Source organism: Alosa alosa, chromosome 3 (assembly GCF_017589495.1).
Source record: "Alosa alosa isolate M-15738 ecotype Scorff River chromosome 3, AALO_Geno_1.1, whole genome shotgun sequence".
NCBI classification, from domain to species: domain Eukaryota; kingdom Metazoa; phylum Chordata; class Actinopteri; order Clupeiformes; family Clupeidae; genus Alosa; species Alosa alosa.
In genome coordinates, this window is record NC_063191.1 from 9,564,504 (window position 1) to 9,584,075 (window position 19,572).

General features: G+C 44.9%; 2 protein-coding genes across 2 annotated transcripts; both read right to left on the bottom strand.

The window, feature by feature from the left end:
* Nucleotides 1-11,171: 11,171 nt before the first annotated feature.
* LOC125291594 (complement C1q-like protein 2) lies at nt 11,172-12,070 on the bottom strand. Its single transcript, XM_048238418.1, has 2 exons — nt 11,903-12,070; nt 11,172-11,852 (listed from the first exon to the last, which is right to left on the bottom strand). Exons 1-2 carry the CDS (start codon nt 12,068-12,070, stop codon nt 11,172-11,174), a joined length of 849 nt encoding a protein of 282 aa, XP_048094375.1.
* A 4,827-nt stretch (nt 12,071-16,897) lies between these two features.
* LOC125292399 (cerebellin-3-like) lies at nt 16,898-18,336 on the bottom strand. Its single transcript, XM_048239672.1, has one exon. It carries the CDS (start codon nt 18,205-18,207, stop codon nt 17,455-17,457), a length of 753 nt encoding a protein of 250 aa, XP_048095629.1. The 5' UTR covers nt 18,208-18,336; the 3' UTR covers nt 16,898-17,454.
* Between the last annotated feature and the right edge of the window lie 1,236 nt (nt 18,337-19,572).

Genomic DNA, 19,572 nt, shown 5'->3' on the forward strand with positions numbered 1-19,572 from the left:
AGTCACCTTGAATAGAATTGAGAGAGAGATAAGGATGTAGAGAGAGAGAGTGTGTGTGTGTGCGAGAGAGAGGGGGACCTCTACACCTTACTAACTTATTCATTCATCATGTAAACAGACCTTACTGCTCTGAACTGACCCTAGGCAGATGGGTCAGGCCCTTGAGTCGTGGATCTGCTCGAGGTTTCTTCCTTAATGTATCTCCGATTCCTAGGGAGTTTTCCTCGTCCCTGTTACTCATGATTCATGCTCTGATTGTCTCTGAACACTCTGCTTATGTGAAAGCCGTTTTGGCACTCTATAGGTGAGATATTAAATTGAAATTGAAAATGGAGAAGGGGGGGGGGGAGAGGGAGAGCACTCTTATATCCACATCACTGGACCAATACTGTCTTCTGTGTGGAAATACTTTCAATGGCAGAGGGAAAGGAGGGAAATGAGACTCTGCTTTCTCATCGCTTCTCTCTGTTCCCTCTCTCCTCTCCTCTCTGTTCCTCTCCTCTCCTCTCTGTTCCTTTTTCTCTCTCCTCTCTGCTTTCTTTTTCTCTCCTCTCTGTTCCCTCTCTCCTCTCCTCTCTGTTCCTTCTCTTCTCTCCTCTCTGCTCCCTCTTTTTCTCCTCTCTGTTCCCTCTCTCCTCCCTGTTCCCTCTCTCCTATCCTCTCCTCCTCTTTCTCACCTCTGTTCTCTCTCTCTCTGCCCTCTCTTCCTCTCCTCTGTTTCCCTCTCTCTATCCTCTCCTCTCCTATATGTTCTCTCTCTCCTCTTTCTCCTCTCTGTTCTCTCTCTCCTCTTCTCTACTCTGTCCTCTCTGTTCTCTCTCCTCTCCTTTCCTCTCTGTTCTCTCTCTCTCCTTTCCTCTCCTTTCCTCTCTGTTCTCTCTCTCCTCTTTCTCCTCTCTGTTCTCTCTCTCCTCTCCTTTCCTCTCTGTTCTCTCTCCTCTTTCTCCTCTCTGTTCTCTCTCCTCCTCCTCCTCTCTGTTCTCTCTCTCCTCTCCCTTCCTCTCTGTTCTCTCTGTTCTCTCTCTCCTCTCTGTTCTTTCTCTCCTCTCCTCTCCTCTCTGTTCTCTGTTCTCCTCTCCCTTCTTTCCTCTTTGTCCCTCTCTGTTATCTCTCTCCTCCTTCTCTGCTCTCTTGTCTCTCGCCTCCTTTCCCTCCCCCTGTCTCTCTCTCCCTCCCTTCCTCTCTGTCTCTCTCTCTCCTCTTCTCCTCTGTTCTCTCTCCTCCTTCCTCTGTCTCTCCCCTCCTCTCCCTCCTCTCTGTCTCTCCTCCTCTCCTCTGTTCTTTTCTCTCCTCTCCTCTCCTCTGTTCCTTCTCCTCTCTCTGTTCTCTGTCCTCTCTGTTATCTCTCCTCTCTACTCTCTGTCTTCTCTCCTCTCCTCCTGCTCTGCCTCCTTCCTGTCCCCTGCCTCCTCCTGCCTCCTTCCTGTCTCTCTCTCCTCCTCTTCCTCTGCCTCCTCCTCTCCTCTCTGTTCTTTCTCTCCTCTCCTCTCCTCTCTGTTCTCTTCTCCTCTCCTCTGTTCTCTCTGTCCTCTCTGTTCTCTCTGTTCTCTCTCTCCTCTTCTCTACTCTCTGTTCTCTCTCTCCTCTCCTTTCCTCTCTGTTCTCTCTCTCCTCTTTCTCCTCTCTGTCCTCTCTGTTCTCTCTCTCCTCTCCTTTCTCTCTGTTCTCTCTGTTCTCTCTCCTCTCCTTTCCTCTCTGTTCTCTCTCTCCTCTCCTTTCCTCTCTGTTCTCTCTGTTCTCTCTCTCCCTCTTCTCTCTCTCCTTTCCTCTGTTCTCTCTCTCCTCTCCTTTCCTCTCTGTTCTCTCTCTCCTCTCCTCTCCTCTCTGTTCTCTCTCTCCTCTTTCTCCCTCTCTGTTCTCTCTCTCCTCTCCTTTCCTCTCTGTTCTCTCTCTCCTCTTCTCTCCCTCCTTTCCTCTCTGTTCTCTCTCTCCTCTCCTCTCCTCTCTGTTCTCTCTCTCCTCTTTCTCCTCTCTGTTCTCTCTCTCCTCTCCTTTCCTCTCTGTTCTCTCTCTCCTCTCCTCTCCTCTCTGTTCTCTCTCTCTCTCTCTATTTCATTTCAAGTCAAATGAGCTTTATTAGCATGACAAAATACTTTTACATTGCCAAAGCAGAACATTTAAACATACATTCACGTCTATCTCTCTATCTATCTATCTATCTATCTATCTATCGATCTATCCTGTCCTCTGCACCTATCTCTCTTTCTATCTAAACTTTCTTTCCCATCTCTCTATCCTTTCCTCCAGGCCGTGTTGTTGTCTCCTAATGTTAATATGTTTGTTTGATGATGTATCATCCGAGACATTTCTTTTGGGGGCTGTGATGATATTTCTGAAAAGTTTTTTTATTGTTATTATTTCTCATTGAAGTTCTGTTTCTTCTACATAGAAGAGAAATATGTTCTAATGCCCAGTCAGAAAAAAAAAAATCTCCAGCGATATTGAAGTTATAAAAGTGTCTTATCGCATAATGATATTTATGAATCATTTTATGGGTTCATTATTAATTCACAAGGTAATCAAATCCATGCTCCCTTTACAGAATGATTACAGTGTGTGTGTGTGTGTGTGTGTATGTGAGAGAGAGAGTGTGTGTGTGTGTGTGGGTGGGTGGGTGTGAGCCAGCGTGTGTGTGTTTGTGTGTGTGTGTGTGTGTGTGTGTGTGTGTGTGTGGGGGTGGGTGCGAGCTAGCGTGTGTGTGTGCATGTGCGAGCGTGTGTGAGTAAGGTTTATTGCAGTAGAATTAAGGAGGATGGGGATTTTAATGGTTCTATTAATAATGCATCCTTTTATGCACTGCTGGGTCTGTAAGGTGGCTTAGTTATATGATACCAGCTCAAAATCACAAATGAATTATTTTACAAGAAAGAGAAAAAGTAAGAGCATGAGAGAGAGAGGGAGAAAGGAGGGAAAGAGAGAGGAGGAGGAGAGAGAGAGAGAAAGAAAGGCCAGTAGCCTGTGGAAATGTTAAATCTTGGAGGCAGAGAAGAGATGAAGAGAAAGCTGAAAAGGAGGAGCAGACAAGAGAGCTGAAGAGAATATGGGAAGAGTGCTGCCGGTGAGTGTGCTGAAAAGTGTCTGTCAAAGTGCTGTGAATATGGGAAGAGATGGCATGGTGTGTGTGTGTGTGTGTGTCTGTCTGTCTGTCTATGTATCTCTCTCCGTGTGTGTGTGTGTGTGTGTGTGTGTGTGTGTGTCTGTGTGTGTCTGAGAGAGAGAGAGAGAGAGAGAGAGAGAGAGAGAGAGAGAGAGAGAGAGAGAGAGAGAGAGTGGCAGCTGTGAAAAAATGACAGAGTTGAAGTTTCCGCTTGAAAGGAATGAAAGGGGAAAAGAGAGAAAAAGAGGTGAACCAGAGAGAGCCACACATACACTCAGCCTCAAAAGAACATCTGCTACTGCAGAGAGAGGAGGAGAGGGAGAGAGAGAGAGAGGGGGGGAGAGAGAGAGAGAGATAAAGAGAGGGGGAGGAGATGAAGAGAGAGGGAGAGGGGAGAGAGAGAGAGAGGGAGAGAGAGGGAAAGAGGGGACGATAGAGAGGGAGATAGGGGAGATATAGAGGGAGAAAAACAGAGAGGGGAGAGAGAGAGAGAGGAGAGAGAGAGGGGTATAGAGACAGAGGGAGAGAGAGAGAGAGGGGAGAGAGGGGGGAGAGAGAGGAGAATTATTGAGAGGGATAAAAAGAGAGGAGGGGGAGAGAGAGAGAGGGAGAGAGAGGGAGAAGGGAGAAAGAGAGAATGGGGGGAGGAGAATAGAGGTGGTGGGGTGGAATGAGGAGGGGATGGGAGAGGATGAGTGAGTCTGGGGGGGGGGCATTTTCTACTACACTTGGAGGAGGAAATAACTTACTGTTGGGCCTGATACAATGGCTTAGATAGATACTGTAGATTGAATGTAAAGTGTGTATGTATGTGTGTGTGTGTGTGTGTGTGTGTGTTTGTGTGCATACGTGAGCGTGTGTGTGTGCATGTGTACGTGAGTGTGGGTTTGTGTGCGTATATGTGTGTGTGTGTCTGTGTCTGTGTGTCTGTGTATGCGTGTGTCTGTGACTCATAGTTTTACATATACTGCAGTGTTCTGAATTAATTTTTATTCATGTTTTTTGGTTCATTTATGTATGTGTAATCAACAAATGTTTTGTTGCTCATAATCAAAGGTAATATATTACAGTTTTTCTCAGTCGCTTGGGTGCTTTTCTCACATCACTATTAACATTTGCACAGCAGTTAGTGCATTTCTCGAAACAATTAGTGCAAACTGCAAAACCTAGTGGATAACCTGCAAAAGCACGTCACTTGCTCAAAATGGATAGTCCATTCTTCAAAAGCAAGTATTCATGTCAATGAAACTGTCAGTGTCATCAAAATGAGAAGTCTTGACACCATCGTTTATGAACAAGATAGTCAAATGGCTTTGTCATGTTTTCATTATGACAGTTTATTCTCTCAGTGTTTTCCCATGCAAAAAAAGGTCAGAACTCAGTTACACTACCTGAACATGCTCAAGACAGCACTATACAGTACTTGTACAGCCATTTGAAAACTACAGTAAAGTTACACATTGCTGTAGTTAGGGGAGTAAGTGAGTACAAGACACTAAATACAGTTTTTCTCAGTCGCTTTGGTGCTTTTTTCAGATCAGAATGAAAATTCTCATAACTATTAGTTCAACCTCCACAACATTTAGTCATTTGTGCACATCATAGTAGCAATTTCTCCTTCCTCTGAACAAATTGCAAATACTTTTGGACATGCATCATCAGTTGCTTTCATACAATTCTCTGCTGTTTTTTTACATTATCATTTGCTTATGTCATGTCAGTCAAAATGAACTATACTTATGAATGCTGAATAGTCGTTCCCAATAAAACTAATAGTCTTCATTTCATTGCTTGAGTCATTACATACAACATTTTTGAACTAGTTATCAAATTCTGTCACAGTGCTGTAGAATTGCAAAGATGAACTATTGACTTGTCAGCATCAAGGCAAGGCAAGGCAACTGTATTTATAGAGATATATATGTGTGTGTGTGTGTGTGTGTGTGTGTGTGTGTGTGTGTGTGATGGTTAGCATTCCCCAGCCCAGCCCTGGGTCTTGGGAAAGCTGTGAAGCCGCCACATTAAGCGTCCCCTCAGGGCAACCCGGAGCGCCCCACTGGGAGACGCGTCAGCACAGGAAAGGCCCATCATTACCGCTTGGCCATCATTACCGCTTAGGCAGACATGCGGTCTCAATCACAGGGCCACACCAGGTGTCCGGGGAGGCAATCCCAGCATGCTTTGTGTCTACGGTGTCCCGGAGGGGAGAGAAATGTGTTTTGATAATGTTTGCTGATTTCGGCAGGCTGACTGGAGTGTGTATGTATGCATACATGTATGTACTGTGTGTGTGTGTGAGTGCGTGTGTCTGTGTGTACTGTGTGTGTGTGTGAGTCTGTGTGTACTGTGTGTGTGTGTGTGTGTATGTGTGTGCGTGTATGTGAGTGTGTGTGTGTGTGTCTGTGTGTCTGTGTGTCTGTCTCTGTGTGTGTGTCACTATTTACTGAGTGATGGGAACATATTACTTTTTCTTCATTCCTTTGTCTCTAGTGCCCAATCAGTGCTCCATAGCCACCATTCACCAACTGTTAGAGGTCATAGAGGTCATTCACTCAATTAATTTATTCCCCTGCAACTCTCTCTATAGAAGAATACTATGAGAGCAGACAGATCAAAAACATTATTTGCAGTGAAGATGTTTGACTGTTTGACTTCTAGTTTCTAGTTAGACTCCAGTATTCTGTATTTATTTGTATGTATTTTATTTTTTTGGTTTATTAATGTATGTGTAATCAACAAATGCTTTTTTGCTCATAATCAAATGTAATATATTAATGATTTGTCAAAATCCTCAGTTTCCACACTCACACACACTACTTTGAAAGAAACTAAAAACAACAGGATTTGTTTGCTCTTAATCATTTGTACTTTATTTATGACTTGTCAGCATCAAGGCAAGGCAAGGCAATTGTATTTTTATAGCACATGTCACACACAGGGGTTATTCAATGTGCTCATCAGCATCATGTTGAGCAGTGTGTTCCATTCAGAGAGGAAACAGCAGGGGAAGCCACTGAAGGTGCTGTAATTATCAATAGTATCATAGAGCCTGTGGCCTTTGGGAGTCGCATGTTAACTACATCTCCCTCCTCCAGCTGCAGAGTCACACCACTGGACAGATAGGTGGCCTGTCCATCAGTATCATACCCTACTAAATACATGATCTGCTCACCATTCTTATACATCTTGATGCCCATAAGGTGTAAGTCTAGGTGATCTCTGACACTGAATCTGAAGTAGTAGACCCCCCTGACTAGAGCTGTGAAGAAGCCTGTCGTGTTGCTGTAGGCCTGTCCAACATTGGTGATGATTCTAGTGAAGACCAAGTTCAAGTCAGTATTCCCAGACTCTATGTATCCTGAACCCAGAGCTGCTGAGAATGACACCTTGGGTTGCTCTGTGATCTTTTTCTCCAGATTCACTACATCAGTCCCAGTAGCTGCCAGTCTTGTCTTCTGCGGGTGGAGACGCCAGTCCACCGCTCGAGGATTCCCCCTGGACAACAGGTCCGCGCCATAGTTGAGATGGTCCGGAATATGCATCGCTCTGAGAGAGAGGAGGTGTTCCGCAGCCCATTACAGTAAGCGGTTCGCTAGGAGATATAGAGACAGGGAGCGCACACCTCCCTGGCGATTTATATACGCCATGGCCGTTGTGTTGTCTGTCCTGACCAGCACATGGTGACCCCTCAACATGGGAAGAAAATGGCGCAGCCCCAGCAAAACCGTCTGTAGCTCTAATACATTTATCCAGCATCCGTTCACTGACCTCCCATTGCATAGAGCTCCCCATCCTGTCAATGAGGCATCTGTCGTGACCACCATGCGGTGCGTCACTAAGCCCAGATGGGCCCCGGCACTGAGGAACCGAGGGGACCTCCATATCGCCAGAACTGAGGAACCGAGGGGACCTCCATATCGCCAGGGCTTTCCTGCATTCTGAGTTCACCACCGCTCTGGGCGGTGCAATCTCCTGGTGGGGTTGAGTTTTGGGACAGGAACCACCTTTGAAAAGGCAGTGAGCATTGCGTGAAAGGCGCAGCGGCAGGGCTTAACTGCTGCGGATGCCATCATGCCCAAAAGCCTCTGGCAGAGAAGAGAAGTGACCCTCTGACCAAGCCTGAATTGGGCGAAGCGACGACATTATGGCTTTCCTCCTCTTCTGAGAGAGGGGTGGCTGTCATGGTCACAGAGTTCAACACCCATGCCCAGATAGCGTGGCGTCTGACTGGTCTGAGAACTACTCTTTTCATGTTGACCGGCCAAAGCCCAGGCGATGCAGATGTGACAACACTAAGTGGGTCTCCTGCCACTGCCAGCTCCTGAGAGCTGCTACATAGCAGCTCAGTCAGCTGGCGAAATTGAACAGACGCACCCCCTGCAGCCGCAGCGGGCGATGGCCGCCTCCACACACTTTGTGAAGGTACGAGGTGAGAGCGCTAGCCCGAACGGTAGGCAACAGAATTGGTACGCTGTCCCTCTGAATGCAAACCGTTAGAAACTTCTGGTGTCTGGGGACCACCCGATGTGAAAGTATGCCTCCAACAGGTCTAGTGTCACAAACCAATCGTTTGGCTTTATGAATTGAAAGAGTTGGCGGTTGGTCAGCATGCAGAATTTTCTCTTCATGAGGGATTTGTTCAGCACTCTTAAGTCTAAGATTGGCCGTAAAGCCTAGATAGATAGATAGATAGATACTTTATTGATCCTCAAGGGGAAATTCAAGGGTCTCAGTAGCATACAGACATAACACACAACATACACTTACAACAGAAATGGTAAACATAAGTATAAGTATAAACATATAACTAAACTCCACTGTAGTCTAGGAGATCATGTATCTGAAAACATGACTTGCCTTTTGGTGTGGGCCTAGGGAGCTGCCTTGGTCCCCTGCTATTTTCTATATATGCTTCCATTGGGAAACGTCATAAGTCAGCATAATGTAAACTTCCACAGCTACGCAGATGATACCCAATTGTATCTTTCTGTGGAGCCAACTAATCAGATGGCCTTTGCCCTCACTGCATGCCTAACCTCCATTAATCAGTGGATGAGCAAAAACTTTTGAAACTAAATGATGACAAAACAGAGGTACTTCTGGTTGGACCAAAACTAAAAGCGAGATATTATTCTTAGTAATCTGGGGAACTTGGTACACCAGGTCAAACCAAAAGTAACAAGCCTCGGTGTCATCTTAGATGCAGAGTTAAGTTTTAAGCCCCATATCAGTAAAGATTACTCAGACAGCCTATTTCCACTTGAGAAACATTGCCAAAGTCGTGACCCTTTTTAACTCAACAAGATGCAGAAAAACTAATTCACGCCTTTATCACTAGCAGGTTAGACTACTGCAATGCACTTTTCACTGGTCTTCCCAAAAACATCTAAAGAAATTGGCACTCATACAGAACTCTGGGGCTAGACTTTTAACTAAGACTAAGAAGAGAGAACACATCACCCCTGTGTTGGCTGAACTGCACTGGCTCCTATTTCCTATAGAATTGATTTTAAGGTTATGTTAATTACTTACAAAGCTCTGAATGGCATAGCACCTTCATATATCTCTGAGCTTTTAATATCTTATCAACCACAAAGGAAACTTAGATCATCAATTCTAATCTTTTAATCATTACCCAAAGTGCTCCACAAACAAAGTGAGAAGCTGCGTTTATCCATTATGCCCCAAACTATGGAACACCCTGCCTCTGTACATCAAGCAAGCGAGTTCAGTAAATATTTTTAAAAGATCTGAAAACATACCTGTACAGGAAAGCTTTTTAGTTAACTCATCTTATCCTGTAGACTACATTTTCAGATTATTCTACATCTGCTACTATTGAGGGCGCAGCCAGCCAGAAGCAGATGGGCTCCTATTAAGTCAGGTTCTCCAAGGTTTCTTCCTGGATATGGGAGTTTTTCCTTGCCACAGTTGCCATATGGCGTGCTTGTGGGGGGTAAGAGGGTTAAGGCTGCCAGTCTTATGATGTCATTTTCTATATTTTTTGATATGTTGCTGAGTATATCATAAACAGCAAAGAAAAGTGATTGATAATGACTGACTGACTATTATTGTGTTACATGCTTCAAAATGTAAAGCACTTTGAGCTGCATTCTGTGTATGAAAAGGTGCTATACAAATAAAGCTTTATTATTATTATTATTGTACAATAAGACAGTAGAAGATAAGACAGATAAGAAAACTAACAAAACTAAATACTAAATACACTATAAGTTAAATTAAGAAAGTCCAATGTGTTTTGAGGGTGATCAAACATAAAGGCGGCTGTAGTGACAGGGCCAGGACTGGTGAGGTGCTAAAAAGGAGTGAGTGTCATGGTGAAGGTGCAAACAGTAGTCCAACCATAGTCCTTAGTTATGTGTGCCTGGCAAGGTGCTCAAGAGAGTGAGTGTCATGGTGAAGGTGGAAAAAAAGTCCAACATTAGTCCAACAGTGCAACAGTGCAAGAGTAAGGTCTAGAGACCAGCATAAATAATATAGACAAATAGTAGACAAGGTAAAATAAAAAACTATTTCAGTGCAAGAACAGGTTGAGGTAATAGGGTTATACATTCATTCATTCAGTATTGTATCAGAAGCCTGACGCAGCCATTGATCATGTGTGCTAATATAGCATGAAAAACAGTGTAGCAGTAAAACAGTAAGAGAAAACATTAGGCTGTGTACAATAGTAGAACAGTAGTAAAACAGTAGTAAGCAGTAGTGGGCAGTCAGTACTCAAAAAAAACATGGACATGGGAGGGTGGAGAGGCAGACAGACTAAGCAGAGAAGTCTATCTCTCCTCTTCCTTTAGTGAGGCATTGAACAGTTCAATGGGGACAAATGCTTCCTCAGCCTTTCAGTTGTGCATGGCAGTGAGCGAAGTCTCCAGCTGATCAAGCTCTTTTGCTTTTTGATAGTGCTGTAAAAGGGATGACATTCATTGTCAAAGATGGATTTGCTTTTTTTTGGGACCTCGGGACTACAGACTGGATCACACCTTTTTTAGCTGAATTTTGGTGGGGGCTCCGAGCAAACTGGATGCAATGTGTAACCCACTGACACTGCTTTGAGCATCCATGGGGAAACAGTGCATGCGCGCCAGTTTTCTACACAACCTGCTAGGTTGGGCTTCACACTGAATATGTGGTCGGGGGCTAGCCCGCTCATGGCCAATATGTCTGCCCGCTCATGGCCAATATGTCTGTTTTCAACCTCATCCCCACCCCAGCTTGGGGGGAGGGGGTTGTGATCAGAGGGCAGCTCCTCACACTGTTTAGATAAACATGGGTGACTGGCTGCTGAACTACTAGTGGATGTATAGAGGGGGACATTGCACAAACATGATTTATTTCTGCGCCAACAGGGACAGTGTTTTGAACATGAGTGTGTAGTGCTTGTGTAGACTGGCACAACGTGCTTGACATGGTTTTTGCATGTGAGCAACGGGCTGTCTTTTTTCGCGGTGGGGATTTCTCGTCCCCGCCCCCTCTCTTCAGGCCTATTCATACCCCCGCGGCGGGCCACCGTGTGGCATGGAGCCTGGGGCGCGCTCTGGCTCTGAGCTGCCGGCTGCTGAGGCTGAGGTTGCGGCTGTGCAGGCGGTCGGAAGGGATGCCTCTGCCACCCCCTGCGTGCCTGGAACTTCGCCGGTGGGGTTGGAGAGCGAAAACCACTCCCCCTTTTCATGCCCCCTGTCGCTGTCGGCCCTGCTGAGCCACGGGGTTCGGCCTTGCTGCTGCGTGGCATCCAGGCTTGAAAGGCCACGCGGCTTTTCTGTTCTGCCTCAAACTTCGTAGTCATCATACCGACTGCATCCCCAAACACCCCATCCACACTCACTGGGGCATCAAGGAGTGGGGTCTTCTCTCGATCTGAGAGCTGAGCCAGTTTAAAAAACTAAAAAGAACAGGATTTGTTTGCTCTTAATCATGTGTACTTTATTTATGACTTGTCAGCATCAAGGCAAGGCAAGGCAATTGTATTTCTATAGCACATGTCACACACAGGGGTTATTCAATGTGCTCATCATCATCATGTATCATCAGCATCATGTTGAGCAGTGTGTTCCATTCAGAGAGGAAACAGCAGGAAGCCACTGAATATGTTGTGATTATTAGCATTATCATCATAGAGCCTGTGGCCTGCAGGGAGTCGCATGTTAACTACATCTCCCACCTCCAGCTGCAGAGTCACACCACTGGACAGATAGGAGGGACGTCCATCTGTATCATACTCATATAACTCCATGATCTGCTCTCCATTCTTTAACATTTTGATATGCATATAGCGTGAGACTATGTCATCCATGACAGTGAATCTGAAGTAGTAGACTCCCCTGACTGGAGCTGTGAAGAAGCATGTTGTGCTGCTGTAGGCCTGTCCAACATTGGTGATGACTTTAGTGAAGACCAAGTTCAAGTCAGTATTCCCAGACTCTATGAATCCTGAGTCAGTCAGACCTGCTGAGAATGCCACCTTGGGTTGCTCTGTGATCTTTTTCTCCAGATTCACTACATCAGTCTCAGTAGCTGTCAGTCTGGTCTTCACTGCTGTCAGCTCTGTCTCTTGTGCTGCAGTTTCCATCTTCAGATTCTCCACCTCTGTCTTCATAGTGGTCAGGTCTGTGTGTTGAGCTGCATTCCCTCTTTCCAGAGCGTCCACTTTAGTCTCACTGGCCACCAGTCTTTCTCTCATGACGGCCAGCTCTGTCTTCTGAGCATTGTTCTCAGCCCCCACTGTGTACAGCTCGTTCTGAGTGAAGGTCAGAGTCACTCCACCACTGTGGTTCCGAGCTGATCTACGGTATCTCTGAGTTCCCTGAGCTCAGCAGAGACGTCCAGCTGGGTAGTGACCACAGCAGCAGCAGCCCCAGTGCTCTGGCTCTCTGTCTGAACTTCAGTCTGGGTGCTCTGAGTCTGAGCTCCACACATGGAGAACAGCAGCACCAGCAGTGTGATGACGACCCTCATACTTATTACAACTCTCTGTCTGTCTAACACAGCAGTAGTAGTAGTAGCAGTAGTAGTAGTAGTAGTAATAGTAATAGTAATAGTAGTAGTAGTAGTAGTAGTAGTGCTAGAAGAAGTGTGTGAGTGTTCCTCCTGAAACACCCTCTTTTATACACCTCAGTTGCTCATTATGTAAGGAATTTTTGGGGTTAACTAAAGTCCAGGGACACTGATCAGACAATTTAGATTTGAAATAGAAATTGTAGATATCATGTTTTATTTTCCAGGACATATCTGATTACTCAGATACCTGTGTTGTGGGAAAGTACAAACTTGTCACCCATCAGGTAGGACAGGAGGGCCACAGTGTCCCTATTTCACCCTGGTCTCTTTAAGTGTTTAAGTGTTGCCATATCTTTAATAAATTAGTTCCGGGGTCATTGTTTTGCTAATAATCCTTTATGCATACAAAAATACCATATTGATTAAATGCAAATGGCATTCTCTTTTCATCTAAAACACTCAGGACTCAAAATGTCCTCACTAGTCTGAGTCGAGACAACATGCGTGTGTGTTTGGAGAGAACACTAAAGGCAGGGGGTGCTGAGTCTCAATACGGCAAACCTCTGCCAAGTTCACTGATAACAGAGCACCTTTGATATGAGTGAGAGCGCTATCAGACACAACACTTGGTCACTCTGCTGTTTGACCCATAGCAGACTGGCTTGAATTACAGAGAGGGTACACAGTATACTTTATGGACATTAACGTTATTAATACACATGCACGCACACACACACACACACACACACACACACACACAGGGGCATGAAGAGATCACCTGTCAGTCAGACTGCAGCAGCAGCTACTCCACTCAGTAAAGAACCCCTTCTGAGTGAGTGTGTGTGTGTGTGTATGTGTGTGTGTGTGTGTGCGTGAGTAGAACTCCTGACCCTTGGCCTGATCTGCTGCTTTGAGGGGTATTTTTTATGAATCCCTAAAGGACCCCAGGCTCTCAGTAAGAGGACAGAGGAAGGAGAATAGACATGATAAACAGAAACACATGGAGCCAACAGCATCATAGTTTGATAATATTTACTTCGTATAGGAAAATGAATCCGATTTTGTGTGTGTGTGTGTGAGACAGAGAGAGCATGAGTAAGGCTGTGTATGTGTGTGTGTGTGTGTGTGTGAGTGTGCATACACTCTGTCTGTGTGTGTGTGTCTGTGTGTGTATGTTTGTGTGTGTGCATACTGTACATGTATGTGTGTGTGTGTGTGTGTGTAAGTAGAACTCTGAACCCTGGTCCTGATCTGCTGATCTGTGGGAGCTTGTGATGATGAGGGACGTGTAAGAGCCTCCTCTCTGTGCTGCAGTACTCCTGATGTCCTGTGATCTCCATCCAGAACATGGAGATGGATTTACTGGACAGGCCTGGACAGACCGGCATTTATATGAATCCCGCAGGCATAGTTTGATGATAACGTTTACTTGGTACAGGAAAATGCCCAGTCTGCCGTAGGACCAGCACAATAGAGATGTGATCATGTGTGGTCATTAGAATAAAAGACATCAGCTCTCATCATATCTGGTGTGAATCTATCTCTTGGGGCAGCCGTGGCCTAGCACTTCGGACCTGTAACCGGAGGGTTGCCGGTTCGAATCCCGACCAGTAGGCATGGCTGAAGTGCCCTTGAGCAAGGCACCTAACCCCTCACTGCTCCCCGAGCACAGCTGTTGATGTAGGCAGCTCACTGCGCCAGGATTAGTGTGTGCTTCACCTCACTGTGTGTACACTGTATGCTGTGTGTGTTTCACTAATTCACGGATTGGGATCGTCTTAGGCATGCTCAGACCCCAGGTACGCCATGCACTAGACCCGTTACAGTTTGCATACCAGGAGAAAGTGGGCGTGGACGATGCCATCACTTATCTTCCACACAGGACACATTCCCACCTGGACAAGGGGAAAAGTGCTGTGAGAAGCATGTTCTTTGATTTCTCAAGTGCTTTTAACACCATCCAACCCCTCAGACTGGAAGACAAGCTCTTGCAGATGGGTGTGGACGCTCACCTGGTAACCTGGATCACAGATTACCTGACGGAGCGACCACAGTTCGTCAGACTGAAGAACTGTCTCTCTGACACTGTGATCAGCAGCACCGGAGCGCCACAGGGAACTGTGCTCTCTCCAGTCCTGTTCACCTTGTACACATCTGACTTCTGCTACAACACTGAGTCATGCCACATGCAGAAGTTTTCTGACGATACTGCAATTGTGGGTTGTATCAGGGACGAGCAAGAGGAGGAGTACAGGAGCCTGGTGGAGGACTTTGTGCATTGGTGCAAACTCAATCATCTTCAACTCAACACTTCAAAGACCAAGGAGATGGTGGTGGATTTCCGCAGGTCTAAGCCCACTCTGCTACCAGTCTCCATTGATGGGGTCAATGTCGAGATGGTAAGCACCTACAAGTACCTGGGTCTCCACCTGGACAATAAATTGGACTGGTCAGCCAACACTGATGCACTCTACAAGAAAGGGCAGAGCAGGCTGTACTTCCTGAAGAGGCTGCGCTCCATCAATGTGTGCAGCAAGCTCCTCAGGATGTTCTACCAGTCTGTTGTTGCCAGCGTCCTCTTCTATGCAGTGGTATGTTGGGGAGGAAGCACAAAGAAGAAGGATGCGGGCTTAACTTGACAGCCTGGTGAGGGAAAGCTGTCTCTGTAGTGGAGCTGAACTGGAGTGCATCACTTCAATATCTGACAAAAGGACCCTGAACAAACTGATCAACATCTTGGACAATGAGTGTCACCCACTCCACAGCACTATTGTTAAACAGAAGAGCTTGATCAGCTGGAGACTTCGCTCACTGCCTTGCACAACAGACAGAGAAGTCATTCATCCCCAGGGCCATTGAACTGTTCAATGCATCACTTAAGGGAAGAGGAGAAATAGACTTCTGCATAGTCTGTCTGCCTCTTCATCACCTCCATGTTTTGAACTGTCTGTCCACTAGCCACTTTACCATTGTCTTCTGCCTCACTGTTTTGCGTGCTTTATTAGCACATATGCATAACCCCCTCTCCATGCCACAGCCTAACTGTGACCACACTTATACATTTTCTTAATATAGTTAAATATATTTATACATAGACTTTATATAGACTTTATTGCTTGCACTGTTTGACTTACTCATTTGCACTTCACCAGTCATTTGCACCATCACCATGACACTCATTCACAAAGAGCACCTTACCTTACCTTTATGCACAGAGAATCACAGGCTCAGTCCCTGCTTCAGTCATGGCAAGCACACCTGATTGATTAATCACCACTATGTGGATACTGTTTTTTAGAATTGATTTAGATTGTTACGACCCTGCCAGGTCTCCACTGGCCCCGCCCACTTGCGCTCATGTTTGTCTGTCTCTATGTGAAGCAGGTTGCCCGAGATGTGCAGGTGTTTGGTATTGCCCTGATGAGCACCTGTATTTGAAGGCCTGGGTTCCAAGCGCAGATGGGCTTCCTCTCCTCTCGACCGTCGTCTTTTTGTTTTGTTTGAACACATCCCTAGACATACACTCGCACTACACCTTGCTTTTATTCACTACACTGACTTTTTCATATATTACTTTAATAAATATTCTTTATTTACTCATTCTGGCGTGGAACTCCCTTATGTAGCTCATGCGTGAGCCAGCATGCGTTACAAGATTAAGTTTTATTTAGTATAATTTGTATTTTAGTATATTAGTATATTCTTTATCTTCTACAGTCCTTATTGCTTAGTTTGTTTTTTTTATATTATATACTTTTAATTACTTTTTCTGCTGTTAGTGAATGTGTGAGTGTATGTTGTCTGTATGCTACTGTGACCTTGAATTTCCCCTAGGGATCAATAATCTATCTATCTATCTATCTATCAAATTTCCCTCACGGGATCAAAAGAGTGTATATACTTATATATACTTATCCTTTTCTTTGTCACACACACACACACACACACACATACACACACACACAGAGAGAGAGACACAAACACACAAAGAGAGAGAGAGACTCACAAACAAAGAGAGAGACACACACACTTACACATACTCCTATGTGTACACATACTCATGCTGTGTTTGATTCCTTAGTTCAGGGGTGGGCAACTAATTTCCCCAAGGGGCCACATGACAAACTGGGACTGTTGAGGAGGGCCGGACCCAAAATACCGAACTCAAGTCTGAACTTAATTCTGTCCAATTCTATTCTGTTCTTGTATAACATTAAGTAAATCATATGGTTTTGTTTACTACTCGTAAGAACAGATGAAAATGTGAGGGAGACAAAGGAAAAACAGCAATAGGCTATTTAATCTATGTCCAGTATTTAATCCTCATTCTCGAAAATTATTTTTTGACATTGACATTTTTTTTCAGTTTTCAAAGACTGATTTTAAAAAGTACTACAATATCTATATAATTAGGCTAGGCCAGTCAGTACAACCATAGGCCTGTGTCACTATTTCATCAACACTCAGCAATATTTCATCATTAAATCATTACCATCATTAAATGCAGAATTAGACTATGAAAATGTGGAGCAGACAATAGTAGGCTGTCATTAGTTAATCAACATGCACAAAGAAAACTATTTTAAAAATGTAGGCTATGTTTTTGCTTTAACTTTATGCACAAAACTGTGATTGGTCAACTCGCCGTGTGTTGAGCCGGCTGCTTCAAGCAACCTGTGGGTAGTAGCATCATACAGTTCGCTAACATAAGCTTTGCAAATAAACTCAGACATATTTTGGTTACAATGACGGGGTTATCCGAATGTAAACTATCTATCTGCCAGTAACGTTTTGAAATTAACACTTCGTTTCGCCAACAAACAGCAGGAGCAGGAAACTTTGAAAGGTTTACGCCGACTTAAAGGCAACTGCATTGTGTCGACGCAGAAGCATAAATTCTATTCACCAGCACATAAGTGAGGGTGTTTACATCGTATGCATCCACAGACAAATGTATGGGTGTACAAATAGCAGTCGCTTTCAAAATAAAAGCAACGTTATTCATTTGCGTGCATTATCTCTATGCTAGGCTCCTGACTATTGTTCTTTCACGAACCTTACGCGGGCTGATCAGGGAAAGCCCACGGGCCGGATGTGGCCCGCGGGCCGTATGTTGCCCATGTATGCCTTAGTTCCTACTTAGACTGCAGTATTCTATGTATTTGTCTTTGCTTTACTAATGCTTCAAGTGTGCAATCATCACAAAGCAAGAACAACGAAAAGAACAACAGGGTTTGTTCAGAGAGGGTTAAAGCAAGGATCTTTGGTTTGTTTGCTCGTAATCATTTGTACTTTATTTATGACTTGTCAGCATCAGCATCATGTTGAGCAGTGTGTTCCATTCAGAGAGGAAAGATCAGAAAGCCACTGAAGGTGCTGTGATTATCAACATTATCATAGAGCCTGTAGCCTGCAGGGAGTCGCATGTTAACTACATCTCCCACCTCCAGCTGCAGAGTTAAACCACCGGACACATAGGTGCGGGTTCCATGTGCATCATACTCTGTTAACCACATGATCCGCTCTCCATTCTTACACATCTTGATGTACAAATGGTTTGCGGATGGTGTATCCATGACAGTGAATCTGAAGTAGTAGACTCCCCTGACTGGAGCTGTGAAGAAGCCTGTCATGCTGCTGTAGGCCTCTCCGACATTGGTGATGACTTTAGTGAAGACCAAGTTCAGCTCAGTTTTCCCAGACTCGATGTATCCTTGACCCAGAGCTGCTGAGAATGCCACCTTGGGTTGCTCTGTGATCTCTTTCTCCACTGGTCTGGTCTTTACTGCTGTCAGCACTGCCTCTTGTGCTGCAGTTTCCTTCCTCAGATTCAGCACTTCAGTTTCAGTAGCAGTCAGTCTGGCCTTCAGCACGGCCACCTCTGTTTGTAGAGATTTGGTGTTCTGAAGCTCATTCTGGGTGAAACTCAAAGTCGTTCTCAGCTCCACCACCATGTCTCTGAGTTCCCTGAGCTCAGCAGAGACGTCCAGCTGGATAGTGACCGCAGCAGCAGCAGCAGTCCCAGTGCTCTGGCTCTCTGTCTGAACTTCACACATGAAGAACAGCAGCACCAGCAGTGAGATTGTAGCCCTCATACTTATTGAAACTCTCTGTCTAACACAGAAGTAGCAGCAGTTGTAGTTCTTGTGGCAGTAGTAGTAGTAGAGTATTAATAGTAGTAGTAGTAGCAGTAGTAGTAGTAGTAGTAGTAGTAGTAGTAGCAGTAGTAGTAGTAGCAGTAGTAGTAGTAATAATAGCAGTAGTAGTAGTAGTAGTAGTAGTGGTAGTAGCAGTAACAGTAGTGCTAGAAGAAGTGTGTGAGTGTTCCACCTGAAACACCCTCTTTTATATGCCTCAGTTGCTCATTATGTAAGAAATTATATCACTTTTGGGGGTTAAATAAAGTCCAGGGACACTGATCAGACTAAATAACATGTTTTTGTTTTCCCCAGGACAAATCGATTTACTTATTTACCTGTGCTGTGGCAAAGTACAAACATGTCTCCCATCAGGTTGGACAGGAGGGTCAGTGTCCTTATTTCACCCCGCTCTCTGAGTATTTAAGTGTTGCTGTAGCAAACTACTGGAAGTTAAGAGCCTCTATTTTAGCTGAAACGCATGGTCACTAGAGAATAGCTTAATTAAATTTAGTGGGTTGTCCAGTCCAGCGAAGCTAGCGAAGCGGTCATATAAGGGATTGTCAAAGTTGTTCCCCGTCATTTACTTCCTGAATTTTTTGGTGAGCGATACCGGGACACGGGAAATTTGGTGGGTATGTAGCCCCACTAGACTTTTACGGAAAGATTACGTTTGGTCTCCGAGGCCACTCCCCCCTGAACCGTGGCACCGAGGATGAAGAAATTTTTTATGGTATGTTGGTCTCAAGGGCCCACATCAACCTAGCCCATAATCACTCATTTGTGATTTGCACCCCCCCGGTAAAAAATGAAAATGCAATATCATTCTGCTTTAATCGCCCCTCTCTTCAGTTAAGATGTTCAGAACTGCACCAAATGTTATGTGTATGATTAACCTGACATTCTCTGGGGGTATGCAAAGTTTTGTAGAATTTCATCCATGGGGGGGTCTAAAGAAATTAAGTTATGTGTAGGGGAGAACCGGGACAAATGAAACACTTTTTAATTAAATGTAATTTACAAAGACATCGTAAAACACTGAAAGTTAATATTTTTTCACTAGCAACCTTCATCTGTCCTCTGTCAAATACAGTTGCATTTACAGCTCTGAACAAAACCGTTCAAGAGTTATTTAAGGAGAAGTCGACCGTGCATTTTGTTTCATTCGTCCCTCCTGGCTGGGACAAATGAAAGCATGGGGGACGAATGAAACATACAGCTTAAATTATGTAAACTTCCCCCTGTTTTTATGTGGTTAAAGCCACCACACATCCAAATAAGTGCCCTTCATAGCCCACAGTCCGTCAGTCTCCATAGGTTAAC